The sequence below is a fragment of the Balaenoptera acutorostrata genome, chromosome 15 (assembly GCF_949987535.1).
Source record: "Balaenoptera acutorostrata chromosome 15, mBalAcu1.1, whole genome shotgun sequence".
Taxonomy (NCBI): domain Eukaryota; kingdom Metazoa; phylum Chordata; class Mammalia; order Artiodactyla; family Balaenopteridae; genus Balaenoptera; species Balaenoptera acutorostrata.
In genome coordinates, this window is record NC_080078.1 from 51,707,791 (window position 1) to 51,732,814 (window position 25,024).

General features: G+C 43.0%; 1 protein-coding gene across 1 annotated transcript in view; it reads right to left on the bottom strand.

Moving 5' to 3' along the window:
• SLX4IP (SLX4 interacting protein) overlaps window positions 1-25,024 on the bottom strand; it is a 72,524-nt gene that overhangs the window by 42,500 nt on the left and 5,000 nt on the right. Inside the window, 1 exon segment of the mRNA XM_057529279.1 lies at window positions 20,789-20,909. Within this exon segment, the coding sequence (XP_057385262.1) occupies window positions 20,789-20,909 (121 nt within the window).

A 25,024-nucleotide genomic window follows, 5' to 3' on the forward strand; every position in this document is an offset into this window, starting at 1 on the left:
AACTACCAAGGCAATTGATGAGAAGCCAATGCATATTAGCTCTATTATTATCGCACCTCTGGAGGATTTCAAAGAACAGCTCTCATGCCTTCTTTGTTTTCTTCTCTCTCTCTCTTTTTTAACTGCCTGCAGATGAACTTTTTCACAGAAAAAAAAAAAAAAAAACCACCACATGCTTTTCCTTTTCTTATCTTCCACAAGTCCTTAGAGTTAACATAAAATTTACATCATTTTGATGTGTAAAATATTAAAGTGATAGGTATGCAATAACTTATGATCTTAATTAAGACGTTAAACCAGATCTCATATAGGCTCAGGTTAAAAAAGGAACCAGCTATGCATGCTATCGGCAAAGTTCAGAAGAATATGTAAAGGGGTCTTTTAAATTTTGTTTTGCTGACACAATATTTACTGATAATATAAATATCAAATGAACCAATCAAAAATACTGATTGATAAAAATATCATAAGAAACTCCATTTTCACCGTATACACATTGTTAACATGAGATTATGAGAGAGAAAACCAGGCATCACGTGCTGCCCAATGAGATGCAGTGGGAAGTACACCCCCTCCACCACAAAGGATTCTTGCACAAGAAACAACAACAGGGGACCAGACCTCATCAAGCCCTCACCACCAGGTTACAGAAAATACAGGGCTGGAAGAGCATGTTAACATCACCATGCAGATGCAGCCAAACCCAAAATGTGGGAAATTCCAGAGGACACTTGACCCAGTTTCTTCAACAAGTAAACAGCAAGAAAAAAAAAAACAAAAACTGGGAGGGGTGTCCCCATAGGTTCAAAGAGATATTTATCTAAGGTAAAGAGAATCAGCCAAATGTAATCAGTGTGTGGACCAACCTTGTTTGGACCCTGATTTGAACAATCCAACTATAAAAGAATTGAAGAGATATTCAAAGAACTCTGAAGACAGACTATATATCTGATAACATCAAGAATTTTTTTTTTCCTTAACGGCACTTTGATCATTTAAAAAACAAACAAACAAACAAACAGAAAAACAACCTCATCTTTTAGAGCTGTGCATATTGAATCATTTGTGTGTAAAATAATATGATATTCAGCATTTACTTTAAAAAAATCAGGGGGAGGGGGCAGGAAAAAAGCATAAGTGAAATAACATTGGCTATATGTTAAAAATGTGATACTGGCTGGTGGATAAGTGGGGGTTCGTTGTATGATTCTATTGTTGTGCTTATTTGAAATTTCTAAGTTACAAAATGAAAGTGAAGATTCTTTTAAAGAAGGCTTAATTTTTAAAAAGAAGCACCATCATTTGATGAAAATATTCAAGAATCTTAAAAAAGGATGCACTTTTTTTCTTTTAAATATTTGTGTTTCAAAGAAAGTCCTTCTTCCAAAGTCTCCAGAACATAAATCTTGATTAAAGCTTGATTTTCTAGGTAATTTTCTAACTTTGGAAATAAGATTTTATAAAGAATGCAAAAGTATTTTTTATTATGTTGTGAAACTTAGTCATAATCTTTAGAATCATCTTTCCTGAGGAGATAACGATTAAAAGGCAACCTAAGCAAAAATGGTCCAACAGGTGATTGTAAAGCTCTTATCTTCCTGAAGCCTCAATAAGCACACTACTATACTTACAACAGGAATCGTAACCTCACCTCGAGATTCTTTAACTATTAGCACTCCAAGTTGAAAATATAACTGATTACAGATATAGTTATAGGGATAGGTATAGACACAGATACATACCTTTTGCACACTCAAGCCACATTACCAACCTGTTAAGTATGGAGTAAAAAGTGCACCAGTATTAAAAAATACAGCTTGCAGTAAAAAGAGCACCTTACTAAAAACTGAATCTGAGGAACCTGGCAGCCTGAGATAAAGGAGACCTTCCCACTAAAAACACAGAATCCAGGTAAAAAAAAAAAGCGTGTTTAAATATTGATACATAGCTGAGCTCGAGACAAATGGAAATATCAAGGAAATAACCAGGAATGGAGAAGGCAAGAGTAGAAAACCAATGGGCAGACACCCTAAGGGCCTCTGGAGAAGGTCAGACGAACCCAGGCGAGGACTAAAGCTGTATACCCTGACCATATCCCGGTCGCCACCCAGCCCTGGGAGGAGACGCTGCTCCATCAGTCCATGAAAACCCCACTCTCGCCCGACTTGTATATTTTTCTTTTGTTGAATGCTGAGAACTGACCATCCCCTGAGGCTCCACAAAGCCTCCCATAACGTTTCATTATCCCAAACCTCCCAGCTTCCTGCCTAACCCTCCCACAGAACCACTTTCCTGCCCTGCCCTTTCTCTATCGCCACCTTCCAAATGCACACGTTTTCAAGGTCACGCTTGAACTCACTTGACTGAGATCTGAGATGTTTCCAGACACAGTTCTCCGCTCTTTTCATAGCAACTTTCTCTCTCCCTTTAATTGGTTTTATTAGAAGGTCCACATGATAAGAGGCCTTTCCCCTTGGTATCTGAAGGTACCAGACACTCTGCAGGGCTTTGGAGTCTCAGACAGGGAGTCCTGGGGATCCCAGTGGTGTCCTGGGGTAGGTGCGAGTCTCACAGCAATGGCCACCCAAGCAAGGGCATGAACACGTGTGTTTCCTTCTGCCTCAAGCCGTGCACCGTCCCTCCCACACCCCTCCCTGGCCTTGCGCGTCTCGCCGGTTTACTGCGTTGTCTTCGTCCTTTCTCAGTGGCACACCTCTCCCAGCAGCTCCACAGCGCCCAGGTTCTTCAAGAAGCTCTAGCCCTACTCAGGGTTTTCCTCGACATGCCAGCCCCGCCCATGCCTGCTGTCACCACCCCTCGCCCCTGGTCTTGCCCTGTGGTCCCAAGCTTATGCTCTGAGGGCCAGCTCTTCCCTATCCACCTGTGTCGGCACCCTCCACTCCGCTCATTTCCATCATTAAAACCCCTTCCCAGGGCATCGGAGCAAGACAATTTTTTGCTCTGCTCTCTTCTCAAAACACATCTTTTCTTAAAAAAACAAACAAACAAAACAAACTTTACTGAGCTCAGGAAAAAGAAAAAATTCCTTAGAAATGGCAGTAAGGCCAACAGGGTTAAACAAGCTTGGGCTGCACATCTTTGGGAATTCTATGTTAGTTATATAACAGAAGTTAAACATGACAGTACATATCACACTGACGATGAGCTATCACAGAGTGGGCAGGCTGGCAGCACACTGGAGCCTTCCCATATTAGTGAGGCATTCTACTGAGTGGGATCTTACTCTTTCTGACCCTGAAAAGGATCTCAGGAGAGGAGTTATAGGGACCAGTGTGAACAGGAAATATACATTCTTTTATTCTGTCAAAAGCTGGATGTTCCTCTAATAGTAATAACCAAACCAGAGGCATCCAACTCACGCTGCTCGTGCACCTACTACAGAGAAGAGACAGAAGAGTTGAAGGAGGACAGGTACAGTGCAAGTGCTACAACAAAGACATGTGCGGGAACTGGGGATGCCAAGAAAGGGTGTGTCTAATTAAACAAGGGAGAGTAACAACCTCAGTTGGGAGGAGAGGGATCCCCAAGGAAGGGAAATATCCAAGCAGAGTCTGGAAGCGTCAGGAGGATTCTGCTAAGAGGACTGAGAATGGGAGGGCATCATACCCATGTTCGTGTAAAGCCACAGGCGACTCCTGTTGCCTCCTGGGAACCCTGGTAGAGTAGACCGAGACTTAGGGTTCAGAATGCACAGAAGGAAAAGGAGAGATGAAGGATGAGGTTGGACGGATAGCAAAGGAGGTCAGACTTTAACCCACAGTCAACTTTACAACCTAAAGTAAAGGATTTTAATGAGTTATTGACACCCATGAGTGTCCCCAGTCATACCTTACAAATACTGTGAACTCACTAAGCCTTTTCCATTAATATGAAGACTTGACTATAACAAGAATCATTTTTCTCTACATCGATTTAGTTAAAATGGAATAATTAGAGTTGATAACATCTGTAAAAGAGTTTAATCTAAAACCCTAGAAATCCTTTGGCAGATTCAATAGAATTTAATTAATTCATTAAAAGTCAGGTGTTTATAACAATTTAAAGTGAAGTTTATACCCACTAAAACAGATTCTTGATCCTGACTAGTAAATGCCAGCTTTAACCCTGCTGGGAAGATGAGAAAATAGTTCTGTTAAAAGAATGGAGGATGATTTGAAATTTACTACAAAGCTACAGTAATTAAAATAGTGTGACACTGGCATAAGGACAGACGTGTAGAAATAGAATTGAGAGTCCAGAAATGAACCCTCTTATTTATTGTCAACTGACTTCCAACAAGGGTGCCAAGACAATTAAATGGGGATAGAATAGTCTTTTCAACAAATGGTACTGGCATAACTTGATATCCACATGTAAAAGAATTAAAAAATTAATTCAAAATGGATCAATGACCTAAATGTAAAAGCTAAAACTATAAAAGTCTTAGAAAAAAACATAGATATTTGTAAATCTTTGTGGATTTTGATTATGTAATTGTTTCTTAGATGTGACACCAAAGGCACAAGCAACGAAAAGAAAAAAAAAATAGATAAATTGGACACCATTAAAATTTAAAACTTTAGTGTTTCAAAGGATACCATTAAGAAAGTGAAAAGACAATCCTTAGAAGAGGAGAAAAATTTTGCAAACCATGTATCTGATAAGGGACTTGTATCTGAAATATGTTAAGAACTCCTACAACAACTCACTAATAAAAAGGCAACTCAATTTAAAAAATGGGCAAAGGATTTGAAGACATTTCTCCAGAGAAGATACACAAATGGCTAATAAGTATCTGAATAGATGGAAAACATCATTAGCCATTAGGGAAATGGAAAAATCAAAACCACAATGAGATACCACTTCACACCCAGCAGGATGGCTATAATCAAAATGACAGGTAATAACAAGTGTTGACAGGATGTGGAGAAAAAGGAACCCTCATACACTTCTGGTGGGAATATAAAATGGTGCAGCCACTTTGGAAAACAGGCTAGAAGTTCCTCAATATACTAAACATAGAGGTATAAAATTATCCAGAAACTCCTTTCTTAGGTATATACTCGTAAGAAATTAAAATAAATATCCACTCAAAAACCTATACAGATGTTCATAGCAGCATTATTCATAATAGCCAAATAGGGGAAACAGTCCAAATGTCTATCAACTGATGAATGGATAAATGAAATGTGACATATCCATACAATAGAGTATTATTTGACAGTACAAAAGAAACGAAACACTACTGATAAATGCTACAACATGGATGAACCTTGAAAACATTATGCTAAATTTAAAAAGTCAGTTACAAAAACAACGTATTGTGTGACTCAGTTTATATGAAATGTCCAGAATAGGCAAATTGATAGAAACAACACATAAATTGGTGGTTCCCTAGGCTGAGGGTAAGAAAGGTATTGGGGGAAAGTGGTTCCCCCAATACCTTGTGGGTATTGTAAAGGCTAGTGGGTACAGGGCTTCTTTACAGAGTGACAAAAATGTTCTCAAATTTATTCTGGTGATGGTTGCACAACTTTGTGAATATATAAAAACCACTGAATCATATGTGTTAAATGAGTGAATCATATGGTATGTGAATTACATCTCAAGAAAGTTATTATTAAAAAAAAAAGAAGGAGAACGGGACGAAATGTTCTTCAGCTAAATGGATGGGAACTGTCAGTGTTTCTCATTCGTAAATCCCTAAATCAAGTAGGAAGAATGATGCTTTCCTCTGACTGAAAATGTCTGAGACTTTCCAAATGGGAAATAATGACTGGCTGACATGCTGGCCAATTCTAAAAGGCTACACAGAAACAACAGTCCATCATTTCACTAGATTCAGCAAATGCATCGATGAGCATCGGATGTGTGAATTCTATAGTTTTTCAACAGTAGGCCTCCTAGACCTACATATCCTAATTAAATGTCATTGGTGTATTCTGGCCCATCAGAGTACCATATATTACTACAGGCCCCCAGAGTTTATTCAGCCTAATTTTCACTTTTCTAAAAGGCTAGGGAAAAAAGATTTAATAAGTTAGAACTGGAAAAAGAAAAAAAAAGTATGAAAAAGCCTCTTCACAAGAGGACTACTTCTGAAGTGTACACTTTTGTTATTAACTAGTATTTTACTAAAATAAGGATAAGCTTACACAATGCAACAACCTTACAGTCTTCCAAAACTTCACATTACCTTGAAAGGAAATCTAGAAGCTGTTTTATTTTCAAATATATCGTATACAGAAAGATTTGTTAAGTGTTTCAAAAATGTTTTCTATTTAAAAGAAACCTTTACGAGTCATTCTTGTAAATAATGAGCATTTCTTTTCCCCCAGGGGAATAATTCCTACTTCAGTGTTTCTAAGAATACACAGGGTTAAAACCGTGTAAAATAGATTTTCTCACAGTTGGGGGAGAGCAAAACACCGCAAATAGGAAACCAGACAGCTAGGAGGTCAAAACACTACACTTCCAGGTCAGACTTCTGGTTGCAATTAAGTAAAATTCCTGCAAATATTTGGAAGGAAATCATATTTTTGGTGTCTCCTTTCTGGCCTTGTAACTTTTTATTTTCCTTAGCAGCAACTTATGTATCTATATTATTCATTAAAGACACTCAGAAACACACAAACATACACAATTACGGGCACATATGCACCAACCTATGACCCCAGAATTGCGATTCGATCTTGGCCTCAAAGTTAAAACTAGCATCTCTTCCCAGGCACTCATTTTTTTAGGTTTGAGATCGTGTGGACCTAGTCTGGGTTTTGCTTAATGTAGACATGGATGATTTTCTCAAGACATTCCACACAATAGGTTAAGCCAAGTTTCCCATTAGTGAAATAGTTCATGATCAAATATCTGAGATCCATTTGAAGCTGATTGGAGTTTAGGCTCTAAGCAGTAACAGCACTGTGCTACGACAACAAATATAAACCAGCTCCACAATTAAGTGTAGCTGAGCAGGTATTAAACACGCCTCTACTCAACTCCCTGGGAATAGCCCGGGGGTTTGCAATGCTTCACAAATGCCCACCTCCTTCAGAAAACGGTGGTGGATTCATTTAGAGGTGATATAAATGGCCACTGTACCAAAGGGAGCAGGTAGTCCCTGCCCAGTTTATAGACGTTATTACAGTGAATATAAAATTGTTTTCGTTATAGACAATTGCAGTGGTAAGCTTCAAATACTAACGACAACAACTGTAATTTTAGATTCTCCACTTTTATTCTAAATAGAAGGGTGTCATGTTAGGGAATTTGAAAACGAAAGCGCTCCGGTTTTTAATCATCACTTGGGCTACTGGCCCCCAAATTCCCAAGATAACTAATTAGCAAATCCCAGTCCCAAAGCATTAAACCTCAGCATGTTACCCTCCACTAGATAGAGCCTCTTCACACGTCCTCCGTACCCTTCAAAGTCAAAGAATTCTTAGACATTTAATCAGTTAGATAACTACTATCTATTTTCTCTCTCGAGCTTCCCAATGGCTATTAATATTAGTGATGTGGAACTCAATTACTACGAATTTTAAAATCTTGGCATTGTGATCAGAGGGCCTGGCCAAAGGAAAAGAATTTAAAGGGGACAGACAGGCTGGTAAAAGCCATAAGCGCTTCCCATACATAGGAAAGGCTATTACTATAGGGCAACGGACATAAAACTCCCAAGAAATGTACAGTACATGCCAAGGTAAATAGTTTCCACTATACCTTGTCATCTCACACATTAAAAAATTATATGCAACTCCTGTGAGAAAAGGCCACTGCTTTCTGAGAAGCGGGGCTGGGGGGGTAGGTAGGGGGTATGTGTGTGTTAGCTTCCCTCGTTAGTACCTGTCAAATACAGGAGAGGGTGCCACTCTTTAAGACTTCATCTGGGATTTGCCAAAGGAAAGTACAGCTTTGTCGGGGGGGAGGCTCTCACTATCTCCTTCTGCTCCCCCACCCCTCCCAACACACACACACACACACACACACACACACACACACACACACGCTATGTGGCAGCCAAACCATTTGAACAATATAAGGCCAGTGTCCCAAGGGCCACATTCCCTATGTGCTAGAATGAGCCACAGTTTTCACTGGGTAAACCGTGAGAACGACAGGTCCCCCATCCAGTTGTCACCATTAGAAACACTGTGACAAAACACACAGATCACTAATAGAATGATGTTATCTCACCCCGATTATCAATGTAAGGCAGTGACTTTCTCTGCCAGCAGGGCAGGAGTGCCGGCCAGTCCCACCTGCCACCAAGCAGGACTCGTCTTTGGAAGATCTAGTAATAAACAGTCAGTCTTCATAGAGCTGGTAAATGGGCAGGGCTCTCAGCCAATTGGGACAACGCCTTTTAAAAAACTCTTGCAACCACCATCTGATGACAAAGACCTTTCTAGAATCCAAGAGTCCCAGGGGATTTGGTAAAGTTGTTCTGAACTTCCCAGTTCCTGAATATGCAGAAATTTGGGAGCAGAAAGTCTGGATGTAAATGTGAACCAGCCCAAGCAGACTCTAAAGTATAAATGGAGTTGCATCACCATAAAAGCCCCAAGAGAACTGGCATTGTAATTTGAACCTCAGCAATGGCAACACAGACTTCGTTTTATGAGGAAAAATCATTGTTTGTTATGTGCCGGGCAGGGGCTTTCAGGAGAAGGCCAGGGTGGGAGAGGAAGCAGCTGACTCACCAGCCAGCAGGGTCGATTTAATAAGGTTTATACTAACAACGAAAAGGCCTTCTAGGTGGTTCAAACTGGCGCTCGACAACCTCTTGGTGTGGTGAAAAGAATCCTAACCTTTTTTTGAGGCTTTGCACATCGGGTTTTTTTTTGGGTGTTTTAATTTCTTATAAAATTAAAAAAATACACAAAAGATCAGTTATTGCCACTTCAGCAATGTCCGTAACAGGTGACTATAACAAGTGGAAACACGATGCATAAAAGTTTACAGATTTTGCTTTCTTTCCATTTATTGCAATAAATGATTAGACAAGTCTCCCCAGTTTTTTGAGGACGCAAAGCCTCTCGTGTTGTCATTGCTGCTTTAGCACATTTACGGTAAAACGTATAAAACTTAAAGTTTTACAAATTTCCAACTCCTGGAAAAATCATCTTTGCTGAAACTGCGGCACGTTCACCAGAGGCCTTGTGGGCACTTGCTTCCATTACTGCCCTTGTAAGCTTCCCGTGCGGATGAAAGCCGAGCAAATGTTTTGATGGAGTACATTATGGGAAGAAATGTAAATAATAACCAAAGCTATTTAAACACATGTGTAAAGAGAAAACACATGTTTCCATGGTGCCCTAGGACACATCTAGGGAAATCCATTTCTCTTTGTAAAGGGCTGTGAATAGAAAAAAACAATGTCTCCATATTAAGAATATTTAGCAGCATGGCAGATTGTTTTAAATGTGCTGTTCTTTTTACTGTGTATCAAAGCGCAGGAGCTCCCAGCTCCTCCCGTTTCAGGCCGAGAAGCCCTTCCATGGCAGCGTCGGCGGCCGCCCACGGCTCCACCTCAACGGCCGGGCAGGGCAGGGGCGGGTGCTGACACACGGCCAAGGTGACTCCGAAGCTGGGAGTCTCTGCCAAAGGCCTATGTTTCATCAGGGCTGACAGCTGTTGGAAAGACGGTAACTTTCATTGTCCCTAATGTCTAAGGAAAGGATGGTCACGTGACTGCGTCAGGGCGGCGTTTCGGAGCAAGCTTTCACTGTTCTCTCTGCAAACGCCCGATGGTTTACATGGAGGAAGGGCTGGGCTCAAACGGAAAAGGGTTTCACTTCCAAAATTTCTTTTAAATAGGAAAAGGCCCTTTTTTCAATGGGCTGGGAAAATAAATACAAAGCAAAACAAACAGCACAATATGCGAATGTGCGCTCCTGGGGTCCCTGGGGGGCAGGGCTCACAATCGGGCCTGTGTCTGGAGAGCAGAGAGAAAGCTTTCTTTGGCAGGTACAGCACATCGGGCGATGGGGAAAGGAGAGGAACGTTTCTCAGACGGAGGGAAGAATAGGAAGAACTTGCTTGTTTTGGCAATTCTCGTCTTTTTCTTGTGCTCCTCCTGTTGTGTGCACACCCGCTGATTTCCTAACATGGTGGTAAAGTGCCCCCCCACCAGGATGCTGAGTGGGTGTCGATGGACGGATAGGAGGTCTGTTCATCTGGCCCCGAACATTCACAGAAGATGCCTCAGATGCCACAAGAGAACGAGCTGCACGCTGGCTGGAGATTTAAGCTAAGATTTTATAGGAGCATTCGGCTTAGAAGAAAAGCCAAATAGAAAGCCAAGGCAGACAGAAACCACAGTGCCCAGGAAAATTTAATCTATTTTACGGCATTTTCCAAAGGACTGGGTTTCTTACATGTTAACTGCAAGAAAAAGGTTACACAGAATGGAATATTAGGCAGTGAAAAAAAAAACAAACGAAAGATTACTGCTCTACAAACACAAAGATGTCGTAAAGCCCTAATATTTAGACAGTGTATTGTGGGAAGTGCTTGGAGCTGGAAGATGAGCTCTGTTTTGGGGTCTACTTCTCCTCTTCTATCTTGTGAGCAGAGAGGAGGGGGTAAAAAATCTAAAACAAAGACACCCACATGGTAGCTCGAGCAGAATGCCATTCCTGGCTTCCACATGGTTAAACACAGCTTTGTTTTCACGATTAGAGGAAAATTTTATTAAAAAAGAACACACACTCTCTCCCTCCCTCTCTCTCTCTCTCTCTCCCCCCTTAATAGGGATGCCGAAGCAGTGAAGAGAAGCCAGGCATCTTGACAGCCATGTTTTCATGATGCCTCTGACACTTCCTAGCTATGTGACCTCGGGCAAGTTGCCTGAACTCTGAGCTTGGTTCTCATCCTTAAAACCAGGGTTAAGGATGCTGCTAGAAAGGGCTGCCCCAAGGATCCACCGTGGGCACGCGGAAGCCCCAGCACAGTGCTGGCACCCATCAGGCTGAATCTTGGTAACAGTAACTAGTAGGAGTGGTAACGTTGGAGGGCACTTGTGATGGGCGGGGCTGGAGGGCAGGCATCTGCAGAAGAGGCAGAAAATACTGCAACTCACCTTACACTGGGGTAGGATGTGGTTTTGACTTTCTCAAAACCAAATGAGGAAAACCATCTAATAACTTGTAACTCGCAGACCACTTTTACCTCTGCCTTTCGTTGCAGGGGCGAGAGATGCTACGATGGAAGCAGCACACAAAGCCTCGGCAAATGAAATGTGACCGTTGAGCACAACTACAGTTCGTTCCTTTACTTCTTCCAACGCATGGGCTCCTCCTGAGTGACAGGCTCTGCACTGGGTGCTGCCCAGGACAGGACCCTTGCCCTCCAGGAGGAGGAAACGATGACTGTGCCACTGTCCAGGCCGCTGGAAAAGGGAGGAGCAGCTCCCTGAGAGCGAAGACGCACCAAGTCAGAGAAGGTTCCTTAAGGGAAATGACGCGGGCGCACAGGCCTGCAGGGTGATGCGGAGCTGGCCCAGCGGCAAACAAGGAGAAGAGAGAGTTGTGGGGAGAGGAAGCAGCATGTGCAAAGGCCCAGAGGCGGGAAAACATGATGTTCTGGGGGCCTGTCAGTTAGGCTACGGTGCCAAGCTGATAAATGAGGGTTTATCATTTATTCCCCCTGGCCAAAGCCATCTGGGACCAATGACTCCCCTGTCCCTAGAGGAGAGGGGCTCCTCCGGAACCCAGCTTCCCACAGGTCTGGATGGAGGGCCGCCCAAGTCTCCGGGTATCGGGCGGTTGGCTTGCCCAGTGTTCTCCCGAACAGCCTGACTGCTCAGTGCCTGAAACTGGGACTAAAATGTCCCGCCCCCCTCCCCGCCATCCCCACAAGGTCGTTTTCATGCTTGCTTAATAAAAAGGTTGATCATGGGGGAACTGGGGTCCCTCTGCTGGAATGCAGCTACAAGGTACATAGAGCTGTACCCCGGCTAAGCACACACAGCTACAGGATGGCAAGAGAGCAGAGGATCCCGTGTGAGACTGTCAGCCTGTGCCAAGTGATGCCCTGCATTCCCTAGAACCCTCCGCACAGGTGGGGGCCCAACATGGGGAGGACACTGCCACCACAGCTCTTTCTGAGTGGACCCTGGGGTTGAGGGACACCCTTCGGGGACTGAGAGCTAGTTGCTGGGAGGACTAATGACCAGGACAGACATGGCATCTGTAGACCACCACACCTGAAGAGTGGATGGGTCACCTGGTGATGGGGTGGCCAGAAATTTGCCGTCCACTAAAGCCTGTGGCTGGGTGAGCTACTTGGTCCACTAGAGGGCCATGAGCCAGTGGTAGCCTTGGTAGGAACGCTGTCAGTGGCTTGACCGACAGACATCTTTGGCTTATTGGTTAACTGATACGTCCATGACTCCAAATAAAATGGAGAACATACTTGGGCCCTACTTAAACTGTATGTTATGGGCTGAATCTTGTCTCTCCAAAATTCTTATGTTGAAGTCCTCACCCTAGAGGTACTCAAAATGTGACTATGTTTGGAAATAGCATCTTTAAAGAGATAATTAAAATGAGGTCATTAGGGTGGGCCCTAATCCAATATGACTGTATAAGAGGTGGACTTTATACGAGGAAGAACTTAGGACACAGACATGTAGCGGGAAAACCACGTGAAGACACGGAGGAAAAGGCCATCCGCGAGCCGAGGAGAGAGGCCTCAGAAGAACCAACCCTGCTGACACCTTGATCTCAAACTTCCAACCCCCAGAAGTGTGAGAAAATAACTTTCTGTTGTTTAGCAGTCTGTGTTATTTTGTTATGACAGCCCTAGCAAGCTAGTACACTGTATAATAGAAAAGAATCTAGGTCTGGTAAATAGGGGTCTGATTTGGGCGGGCGACCTTGAAGGGCAGCCGCAGCTTCTCATCAGACCCAGAACTGAGTCGGTTCTCTGACCCAAGCTCTTTGAACAGAGAGCCAGGCACCCAAGTAAGGTCCCCTCAAAAATATTACAAGTACATTCTATAAATTTTCCCCTTGGGATCTGCAATTGTTTACTAGGGTACCTGCACAGTGAGAAAAGGGAAATACCCAGAACTTTTGAGGATGACTGGATACTAGCTCTGAGACTGTGCTAAGTCTTGGGGTTTCTGGTTGCCACTGTGACCCACCAGAGGGGGATAAATAGAAACCTGGCTTCAATTCATTTGACAAAGGGCCCAGCAGGTCTGTGAAAATCTGTAGTTGTCTTCTCAGCTGTTGAGTATATGACTGAAATAGATTTACTCGGCAAATGACAGAAGGACCGGGACAAGGACATTTGGGGAAAAGTTATACAGAGTGTGAGAATATTTGCATCTGATGTGAATGTTCTCTGAAAGGCCCCATTAAGAGGTTCTTACAATAAGCTGGACCAGATGACCTGCCCCCATGCGTGCTGGCCAGCCTCCTTCCCCAGCTGCCCAAGTACCTGCTCGAGGACTCAGGAGTGATGTGGCCACGGGGGCAAGGATGGACATTATGCTTGGGCTCAACAACACAGACTTAACTGCATCAAGGCTGAGCCCCGCCAAACGCCCAATTGATCTGAGCCTCCCCACCAACTCTCATACCGCAGGGAGATGGGCTAGCCATGGAGGGTGGATTATATTAGACCTCTTTCATCACAGAGGCGGCAACAGCTTACCTTCATTGGAATAGACCCTTATTCAGGATTTGGATGTACCCTCTATGTCTGCCATGTTTTTGCCAGCCACATCACCCGTGCACTTCCTGAAGGCCTCATTCACCGTCACCAGTGCAGTGATTCTGACCAAGAAACTCATTTTGCAAAACAAGGCAGTGGGTTCATAAAATTCAGTGGTCCTACCAAGCAATCAAGCCAGGCTCAAATGCAGCTGGCCTTAGACGATGGTGAAAAGGTCTACTGAAAATTCAGTTATGATACAAACTGCAAGGCAGGAGAGCTTGTGGAGCTGGGGTGAAGCCCTAAAAGATGTATTATGTGCTCTGACCAGCAGAACAACGCATTCCCTTGGCCAGAATATGTGGTTCCTGGAACCAGGGAGTGGAAGTGGGAAGTGACCACCTCAGCACAAAGTTTGCCTTCCATCCCCATGACTCTGCTTCTTTAGTACTCGAGAAAAGACTAGAACAGAGAGGATAACATGAGTCAGGCTGAAAGTTCAAAGCGCCGTGTAACTGTTTCAGGCTCGTCATGCCACTAGACAAACAGACCAAAGGGCGGTTGAAATGTTGGCTCACGATGGTACAAGAAGAGCAACAAGGTATACGGGTAACACAGAAGGAATATAACACGTTCGACCTAGCAGAGCACATCCAGTGCTAAAACTTAACACAAACTATGGCAACCTCAGAAAGGCAGGACCACTGAGGGCTCAAATCCCTTAGGAAGGAAAGTTTCGGTCACCTCTCCAGGTCAAGAAACCTGATCAGCTGAGTTACTGGCTAAAGACAAAGGGAATACGAAATAAATATTAGAGGAGGGAATATACAAACACCAACTATTTATTTCATGTAACCGACTACAGAAGTTAGAATGATAGCATCTTCCTAAATTGTCTTCCTTGCTGTACCACATATATATTCATATATTAACTAAGTTTTTTGGTTTTTTTATGCAAGGTATGTTGGCAATAGTTAGCTCTGTCATTTAGTCAATAAGTAAAACAATATGGGCTGTGAATAAACCAAAGGAGGAATAAATATCACTCAGAACTCTCGGGCTTGGAGCTAGGATGTGAGACTTGGGGTTCTCTCTCATGGAGGAGGTGCTGAGCATATTTTGTCCGTAGTTGGGAGAGTTGTATTGTCAGGCAAAAGCTTGTTGTTATTGTTTGGAAGTTTATGGAAGAAGGAAGCCAACAGGAAAATTTCAGTGGATATTGGTAACTCGTATCCACCCACCCAAAACTTCTGCCCATCCTCCCTGCGTTTTGGTAACTTCCCACATTTTTTAAGTCCCACTTTCCCAAGGTAAAAGCCAAACATTTTGCACTCTCTGGCTCACCTGCAACCAGGATACAGCCATGGGATCCTCTCCATGGGAGGAGCACGGCGTCATGGCCACAGGCCAGGCCGTCAGGCTCCTGCAGGCTCAGTGCTGGGCTTTGCAGACGGCAGCTGAAAGGGCTCATGAACCAAAGCCGTCCCCCCATCTTGAGGCTGAGGCTGTGCTGTCTGTGTAGACTCAGAATCGGGCTGCCTGGCCCTCCTACAGGTAGATTCCGTTGAACTACCTAATATCTTTAATCAACTTCTTCTCTGCTGAAGAGCCAGACCAATTCCAGCTAGTCTCAAGCAGAAACGAAATTAAACAAAGGATATTAGGTAACTAAGGTTCCTGACCACAAAAGGTTTTAAGCTGGAGACGATCACATTTTTGTTTTCAAAAGGCCACTCTGGCAGCAGAGGCGTGGATGAATTGGAAGGGAAATCAGGAGGCTGTGGCAGTGATTCAAAAGCTGATTAATAAGAAGGGCCTTGACCAAGCGAGTGACACAGGGAAAAACAAAAATTTAAGACCAAAAAGGCAAACAACCCAATACAAAGGTAAGCAATAGTTGTAAATATGCAGTTCAGTCAATAAACACATAAAAACAGAAAGATAAAAATCAAAGGGCATGACATCTCTTTTTTTGATTTTTGGCCTGACTGGCAAAAATTAAAAATACCAGTAACACTCAATATTGGCAAGGCTGGCTTCCCTGGTGGCGCAGTGGTTGAGAATCTGCCTGCCAATGCAGGGGACACGGGTTCGAGCCCTGGTCTGGGAGGATCCCACATGCCGTGGAGCAACTGGGCCCATGAGCCACAATTACTGAGCCTGCGCGTCTGGAGCCTGTGCTCCGCAACAAGACAGGCCGGGATAATGAGAGGCCCGCGCACCGCGATGAAGAGTGGCCCCCACTTGCCACAACTAGAGAAAGCCCTTGCACGGAAACGAAGACCCAACACAGCCATAAATAAATAAATAAAAATTAAAAAAAAAATATTGGCAAGGCTAAGGGGAAAAATATTAATGAGGTAGAGTTGACAGAATCTGAAGCTAAGTCTTTAAAATAGAAACTTTCTTACAACATTAATTTTTACTAAATCCACTGAAATAACAATGCCAGGTGACTTAAGAAGGCTGAGGCTACTGGCAAATGTCTGTGCTATGCTGTTCGCTGACTGAGTTTTTGCCAGTACTCTTTGTATTCCTCAATATTACATGATTAAGGAAATGGCTTAAAAGTCATTTATGTTATTTTTTTAATAAAGATAACTCAGAGGATGAAATATATTAATTTTATTAAAGCAATCAGCAAAGTTACCAGCCTGGTGACTTCAGCTCACCCAGCATCAGGTGTTAAGTGTCTATCCCATGATGAAGCACGTTATCGTTACTCAGATCTGGAAATGGGAAAGGTAAGAAACTCACGCAAATAAGGAAGATACCCAATTTACACAAAAGCGAAAACCACACACATTCATCCTAGTCACCAAGACAGTAAGAGCAACTCTATCTTCAGGGAACATGAGACACAGAACTAAACAGTGAGGAGGAAATAGGCAAGGCCTTCATTACAGTTCGTGGCTCTGAAATTCCTTTTGAAGAAAAAGGCATTTAAAGTAAGACTATGGGAGCAGCCGAGAAGAGGCAGTTTCCATTTTTAGTGATGCTGATAATAAACAGTCTGGGATGGGCGGCATCACTATGTATGTCTGCTTCATCCCTGCGGGTGTGCACGGCCTAGAAGATGATGCACCTTGGCCCTATATGGAAGGCAGCCCTGGGGTAGAGATGGGCAAACAGCGCTCTGACCCTTAGGAAATTAACAGTTTAGTATGAGGTGAAGCAGAGTTACCAGTTTCTGCTCTTGAATTAAGCAGCGCAGTCATTTGGAGGGAAAAAAAAAAAAAAAAAGAGGCTCTGGGGTGGCAACCCCTCAATCTTTACCAACAAAGAATGGGAGAAAGGCAGGTAAACTGATTATAAAACAATTATAATACAATGTGACCAATGTTATAAAAGTGCTATGAGCAAGGAAGACAGGAAATTGAGGAAGACTTTGTAGAAGTAATATTTGAGTTAGGTCTTAAAAGCTGAATACTAGGAGTTTTCCAGACAAAAGAGAAACCTGAAAACGTAAAAGCACAGAGGTATAAAGAAGGCAGGTTTGCAGGAAATAGAAAAGTGAGTAGCAGGAAGGGACAAGGCAGGCGAGGTAAGTTACAGCAGGCCTTGACCTTACTAGGAAGAGGAAAGATGTATCCATGTGTGTAATTAATCACTTGTACAAACATTTATTAAGAACCTACTGCAAACCGGAAAATGTGCTCCATGCCGGGGATACCACGGATCATAAAAGAGGCAGAACCCGTCTTCAGGCGACCGGCACATTTGCGGAGAGATCAACAATCAAATGGTGTGAACCAAAGTGCAGGATGCTCCTGGGCCTGGCAGCAGGGGACCTGTGGACGGGACACGCTTCCCTGGGGTGTGGACTTTGAGCGGAGAGCTGAAGGTGGCAGAGGGGCAGGGGAGGACCAGCGCTCCAGCACGGGCAGAGGCCCCAGGATGAGTGGAAGAACGGGGCTTTGAAAGAGAGGATCTGAGGCTGCTGTGGCTGAAGCGCGAAAGAAGGAACAAGGGGCACAAGAGGAGGCTGGAGAGGCAGCCACCCCAGAGATCCTGGCCTTCACACGGGGGCCCTGGGGAAATCCTGAAGGGCTTTTTGCACGAAGATCAGACCTGTGACGTGAAGGGATTACACTAACTCAAGTGTTGACAGCAGGTGGGGCACCGGCCAGAGCGAGCGCAAGGGCGCCAGCGAGCGTGCTGCTGCAGGTGTTTGAGTGTCCAGCTGAGGCGGGACCATGGACTGCTTGGTGGCAGCAGAGAAGAGGACTAGCTCAGGTGGGGACATCGAAAGACATGCTCAGTCAAAGGTTAACTGTTCTCAGAAGCAGAAAGAAGGAAGGTGCTGCTTTCACGCCGAGTTGGCTTTCGAAGAGGGAGAGGCGTGAGCAGCACACTGTTGCATCAGCACCCTCCTGCTTTCTTGGGCAATCAACCGCGCTGCTTATCTCTGACAGAGAAGCCCGGCATTCGCCCCCACTAGCGGGCATCGGAGGCTCCAGGGGCAAAAAAGGCTTCTCGTTTGTGGTTGTATGTTAAATAAACCAAGTCAGAGGCAAATGACAAACTGAGAAAAATCTCTTGCAACATACATAACACACAGAGCTTGAATATCCTTAAGGAGCTCTTACAATGTATGAACATTAGAGAGAAATATTATAAAGAAATTGAAGGGTGCAAATATCTAGATCATCAAGATGTCCACCGTACCACTGTTTACAACAGTGAAAATATTAGATGTGACCTAAATGTCCCACTGATAAATCAAACTATGGACACAATGGAATTCTATGCAGTCATTAAAAACACTGATGTGGACCCCGAATGGCCAAAATAATCTTGAAAAACAAGAACAAAGTTGGAAGAGTCACACTTCCTAATTTCAAAACCTACTACAAAGCTATGGTAATCAATACAGTGTGGTATTGGCATAAAGACAGACATATAGACCAATGGAATAGAAGAGAGAGCCCAGAAATAAACTCTCATATTTATGGTCAAATGATTTTTAATAACGGTGCCAAGGCCACTCAATGGGGCAAAGGACAGGCTTTTCAACAAATGGCACTGGGAAAACTGGATATCCACATGTGAAAGAACAAAGTTGGACCCTTAACTTAAACCATATAAAAGATTAACTCAAAATGAATCAAAGACCTAAATGTAAGAGCTAAGTCTATAAAACTCTTAGAAGAAAAAAATAGGGAAAAGCTTCATGACACTGAATCCAGCAATGATTTGTTGGATATGACATGAACTGGCTACATCAAAATTAAAAATGTTTGTGTCAAAGGACATTGTCAAAGGCTTTGTTTTCTCCATTTCTCTCAGGAGGGAGAAAATATCTGCAAATCATACCTGATAAAAGATTAATATCCAGAATACATAAAGAATTCCTATAACTCAAACAAATAAGCAAACAACCTAATTAAAAAATGGGCCAAGGACATAAACAGACATTTCTCCAAAGATACACAAATAGTTAATAAGCACATGAAAAGATGGTCAACATCACTAATCATTAAAGAAATGCAAACCCAAACCACAATGTGACACCACTTCACATCTATTAAAGTTTAAAAATGGTGATGTACGTGTTTCAAAGGACTTTTATATTGTTAGGTGGGAAAAAAATAGATTACAAAATTGTATGTACAGTAAGATCACTTTTCTGTTTAAAAACAAACTTCTTGCCCACGTGAGCCCAAGAAAGGCTTTGGGTTTCATCTTGGGGCCAGAACACCTGTGTTCCCTGCCTGTGAGAGAGGCTGGGAAAGTGAGTATTTAGCTCTTCCCTCAGTCGGAGTGGAGGCCAGGGGAGGGGCCAGCTGAGGATCGGGACTGACTAAGCCACTACCACACTGGAGACAGAGGTCTTGGAACTTTCTCTGCTCCTTTTCCTTCCGTACCAGTTAGAAAGTGACACTAGCCAGGTCTGCTGGAGTACAAAGGATGCAAGCTCCTACGGCTTTTCTCAAGAAGACTTACAGTATTACTAAGCAAAATGCCAGCAAGCGTCACCTAATACAATATTGTCTGGACTGAAAATTCTATTTGTCTGAGGCTTTCGGTTTGAATAAACTTAACCTATCTGCCCACTTATCAGTCGTGCCCAAGTAAACAGTGCAGATTAAGTATGCCTTCAAAGGGGAGGACGTGACACCATTCTTTCCCTAAAGAGGTGTTGCATTAGCATAATCTAGTTCACAGCACTACAGTGAGGTCCTCTGAGGATTAACATGGGTTGACTGCATGTGTACTACAAAGAGTGCCGTGAAATGCTAACTTAAAATAAAAAAAATTAAGAACACCACAATGACAGAGTGGAGAGAACACTGGGCTGGGGGTTCAGGTTCTGCTGCTTGTCTCCCAAGTCCTCCTCCATATTCAACGTATCCCTGAATATGCTAAATATGAATCTGTGCATCAGGCACTGAGCTAAGTGCTGGGGGCAGGGAGAGGAGAAGGGAAGATGCCAGATACACGACATAATCTTTGTCCTCGAGAAGATGATCTTTTATTTGGGCAACCCCCTTAACCTCGCAACCTCAGCTTCTTCACCCATAACTCGAGGATATGACCATTCTCCAAGTGTTATTAGGATAACAGGGTGGATGTTTCAACCTCAGGGCCCTTGACATTTTGGGGGATAGTGTCTTGCTGCGGGGAGCTGCCCTGGGCACTGTAGGATATTTAGTGGAGTCCCTGGCCTCTACCCACCAGATGCCAGTAGCTCCCCGCCATGGCTATGACAACGCAGACTGTCGCAGACATTTCCAAATGTCCCCTGGGGAAAAGCACCCCCAGGTGAGAACTTCTGAAATAGGGTGACATAAATGAAAGCATTTAGAAAAGCATAAAGCCCCAAATCAAGTCAGTGTTAATGTAAACCCAGTTGTAAGACTACTTGTCAAAAAAAAAAAAAAATCCTTTAAAGAATTTATAGCTTCCTTAGGAATGTTTTATTTTCTATTTTTAATGTATTTTGCCTACCATTAAAAGTCCTTCAGGGCTTTCTGGTTAATCTTCTTTACCCAATCAAAGCATCTTCATTAGAACATATTTTTTTAAAATGTATCACTGTACTAACGTGACAGTCAGAGTCAAACATAACTGCCATCTCTACAAAGCAGAAATTTTATCCAAAATCAAAGTACTCCATTCCTACCTTTTAAGGACAAGGGACTGGATCTTGTGAATTCTGTATTTGACGGCCTGTGCTGTTTACGAACTCCTAAGTATTCCTTCACTCTTGAATCAATGGTTTCTTTTAACAGTAAACAGACTTCCTAAAGTAAATCAGAAAATTAGATATAACTTTCTAATTTAATGCAATGCAAAAAAAGTCAATATCATGCATATTTAAAAGCCAAAATCGAACATTTCATTTTGTTTGCTTTTTAAATTAGCTATGAATGAATAAAGGAATCTTATATGTGCTCATGGATAATGCTGCAGATTTAAATTTGCCACTGAGCTTTGCTTGAAACCATGATGTTGGCTTACTCTGTGATATAAGAAATACATTTCATTTCTCTCTGCCTCAGTTTCACATTTCTAAAAGGAAGATAAAAACACTTCAATGTAAAAATCAGGGCGATGAGGTGACAAAATCAGAGAGGTAAAGACTGTTTTCGTGTAAATATCAACCCGTGGGATTGTGACAAACAGAAGAGAGACGTCAAACAGAGCCAACTCTGGCTGGAGATGGGAGCCCCAGAGCCAGGCCCACTGGGTGGGGACTGTGGACCAGGAGAAGCTGGGAGCCAAGGCACAGTCAGAGGGAACCCTGACCCCAAACCAGTCAACAGGGGGCAGCCCCCTGTGCTTTCATATGGGGACACAAGACACAGTGATACCAGATCTTCCAATTTGTTTAAGAGGAACTAGAGACAGTGATTTTTGTACAAAAATTTCCCACTTTTTAAACTTGGTTCAAAAAACTTTTAATACCTAACCACCATAATTCATTAGTTTCTGGGATTTACAAATCTACTAAAAAGGAATAGCACTGAGTGGTGGGTTGAATAGAGAACTGGAAATCAGGAGTCTGATTTTCTTCTCATACTTGTTGATGATACTGTATATGCTTTTGTGAAAACTGTACTGTGTTCACCTATTCATGGTAAAAATAATTTAACTTCTTATATTGCTCAAAAGTAGACTAATATTTATTAGGCAACAGAAACACAGGGTTTTAATTCAATGTCAGCATCCCATACGACTAGCAAATTTCTGGAGCTACCGTTTTACGTATTGGTGTTATTGATAAAAAGAAAAACAAAACTTTAGAAGTCCAACCACACAGTGGGATGACACAGCCCATTCCAGCTACACTACCAGAAAAATGTTACCTGATGTAGGGAAAGGAAAAAATTGCCCACAAATCTAAATTTCTTAACTGAGATTAAGAACTGATGCGTAAGGATGGGTAATTCTGGTTCAGTTTCCAAGGACTCTGCAGAAGGCTCAAGAGTTTCCAGGTCACCTCAAACCTGTTTCACTGGTTTCTGGCAATGCCATCTCAGGTTGATCTCTTAGAATCTTCATAAATTAAAATGAGGACAGAGCTGTAAGCTGCTTCAAAGGGCAACGAGAGCCAAACTTTTCTTTTGTTGCAACTACGTGTACTCCTCAAACAGTACCGAAAACCCTTGACTTAATTGACAAACATGAGTTTCTTGATAAAATACAAACACCAGTCTCCTCTCTCCTGCTCTCATTTTGCAGCCCAAAGATGCAGTGCCTTGTGGAATACAGCCGTATTCATTTACAGTTAGGGTTTTGGCATTGTTCACGCAACAGAAAGGCAGCCTTGTCTCATACTGTTGTTTTAACAATTAAAGAATTTTGCTTCACATGCAGGGTTCAACGATGACTGAGCTAGAAAATATGTGAAAGACATACATGGAAACAAGGATTGTTAAAATTTGGCCATAAATGCCCTATAAGGCCAGAACTAAAAATAGTATGACAAAAATAAAGCCAAGGCCCATACACACAAACTCTCTCCCTATAGTTACGGGGCTTTCCTTCCATGAGTCAGGTTTGACAAATGGAAGGTAGATAGTGTGCGCTGTGGTCGAGATACCCTAGTAACTGACCACACTGCACTTGGTGAAGTGTTCTCTTCAGAACCAGAGCAAGGTGAGAAAAGACAAATTCCCAGCTAAATTGGAGGGGTGGCAAGAAGACTAAGTTCCAATCAAGCAGCAAGAGAGAGATGCGCCCAGCATCTCCAGGCTAACGGGTTCATGTGTGCTTCCCCAGGTTTACAAACGGAACAGTTTGAGTTCAACTGTTTGGGTACAAAGACTACTCATGCTGGACTCAAAATAAACACATGTTTAATACATGTAATTAGTTCCTTTTCCTGAAAAGGAACTGGATATTCTTAAGACTTTCACTATGCAAAGCGACTATTAAAATGCAATCAAACTGATTGCTCATGAAATCCCAGTCTTGAGATAATCTAATGATTAAAAAAAGATGAAAGCATTGGGACACTGAACACAGGCTAAAGTCATATCCTCAACTAGCTTTTCTCCTTTCTTATACACACACACACACAAATTATCCCAGAGCAATTTTAATGTCAGTGAACACACTTTGAAGGAACAACTTCAAGTAAAAGCCACAAACTACTTTGCTTTGAGAGGAACACTCAGCTTGCTGGCACTGCATCGGAGCTCTGCAGGTCTAATCGTGCTCTGAGCATCTTGCTAAGTCACGCCCTGCTGCCCGGACATAGGTACAAGGTGGAGCAGCACAGTTGCTTGTGGCACCCTGGAAAATTCTAGCCTTACGCTTTGGCTAGGAAGTGAGTCACATACCCACAGATTTATTGTAAAGCCTTCCAAATCAACTGAATCTTGGCAAAACTGACTAAATATCAACAAAAAAGGTCTAAGGCCGTGGTGGCAGAGCTGGGAGAGGATAGAGGAAAATGGAATGGTGGATTCTAGGATGCTGTTAATGTAAGTCAAACTTTTTGGGTGGGGTCCCCTGGGGTGCATATTAGTCACTTTGGGGAAATGAATTAACTGTTTTGAATCATAGGGACATGTGTTGAGAAGCCAAAGCTTGGAATGACATGAAGGTGAGCTGTAGAAGGAGATGCTGGCCTATCAAACGTTAAGTCCTGAAGAGTACGATTCACGGCTATTTACCTGAACGAAAATCCCATCATACAGAATCTTGTGCCTTCTTGCTCCAGCTTCAGGCCATGGGGTATCCTTCGCAAAATTAGGACAACAAAGTCCTGATAATATTATTATCTCCTGACTGAAAACGTATCACTTATAAATTTTCTTTTGGGAGATTTCTAGTTATCTCCAAAAGCTGACTGAAAACAGTTATCACAGTAAAGGTGTAAAAAAGTGGTATAAAAAAGTACCACTATCACTAGTTTCTTCTCCATATACTACCTTTTAATAAAATGTATTTTTATTTCTAGCTCTAAAAAGCTATTGTGACCAACGAATGTCATGGCAGACACCAAGTGCTCTAACATTTGGAAAGTTATGTGAAAGCCACGGGCTCACTGTCCCGCTCTCCCGTAAGCAGGGATCTGGAGAAGGGAGCCAAGCACGTGATGAGAGCTAGAGGCACCTTCTCATCCTCTGCCACAGCGGCACTTGGGTGGGACCTCGGAAACTGAGAGCCGGGAGTGGCTCAGCCAGGGTCTGGGAGAACCCCTTCATCTGCAGAGGAGGAGGCTGGGGCCCCAGGAGGTCCAACATCGCCACCCTGTCACATGACCACTTCCTTTACTGACTGAGCATCAGCTTAGTGACTGGCCACGGCGAGAGGAGGGCCATGATCAACCATCTCTACACTTTGCCAAAGGATCACACGGTGCAGAAGAGGATTTCAGACAGGTGAGAAAGACCAGCTTTATGTCAACCCCACATCTGCTCCAGGTGCTCAGTCCATCCTTTACAGCCAGTCAGGATTACAATCCCTGCTTACCTGGAAAAGTCACTTTAACTTCTTTTTTTATACAAAGAACCCTTTCCCCCAGAGAGGTAGGAAATTTCTGGTTTAAATACTAGAATAGCAAAGGGAATAGATAGATGTGTCAGTTTCCGAAGGAACAGCAACAACAAAAAAGCAGGTGTATGTCTGTTGTGGGGAACACAACTATTTTTCAAGGATTAAATAGCACTCAAGATTTATTGTCCACTAATGAAAATGAAAGCTGGAAAAAGAGCTAATATTCCTTTTAAGAGCAGCTCCTTGCATTTAAAATAGTGAAAAGTTTTAAGGATAGCACAGGGAACTATATTCAGTATCATGTAATAGGACTTCCCTGGTGGCGCAGTGGTTAAGACTCCGCCTGCCAAGCAGGGGACACGGGTTCGATCCCTGGTCCAAGAAGATCCCACATGCCGCAGAGCAACTA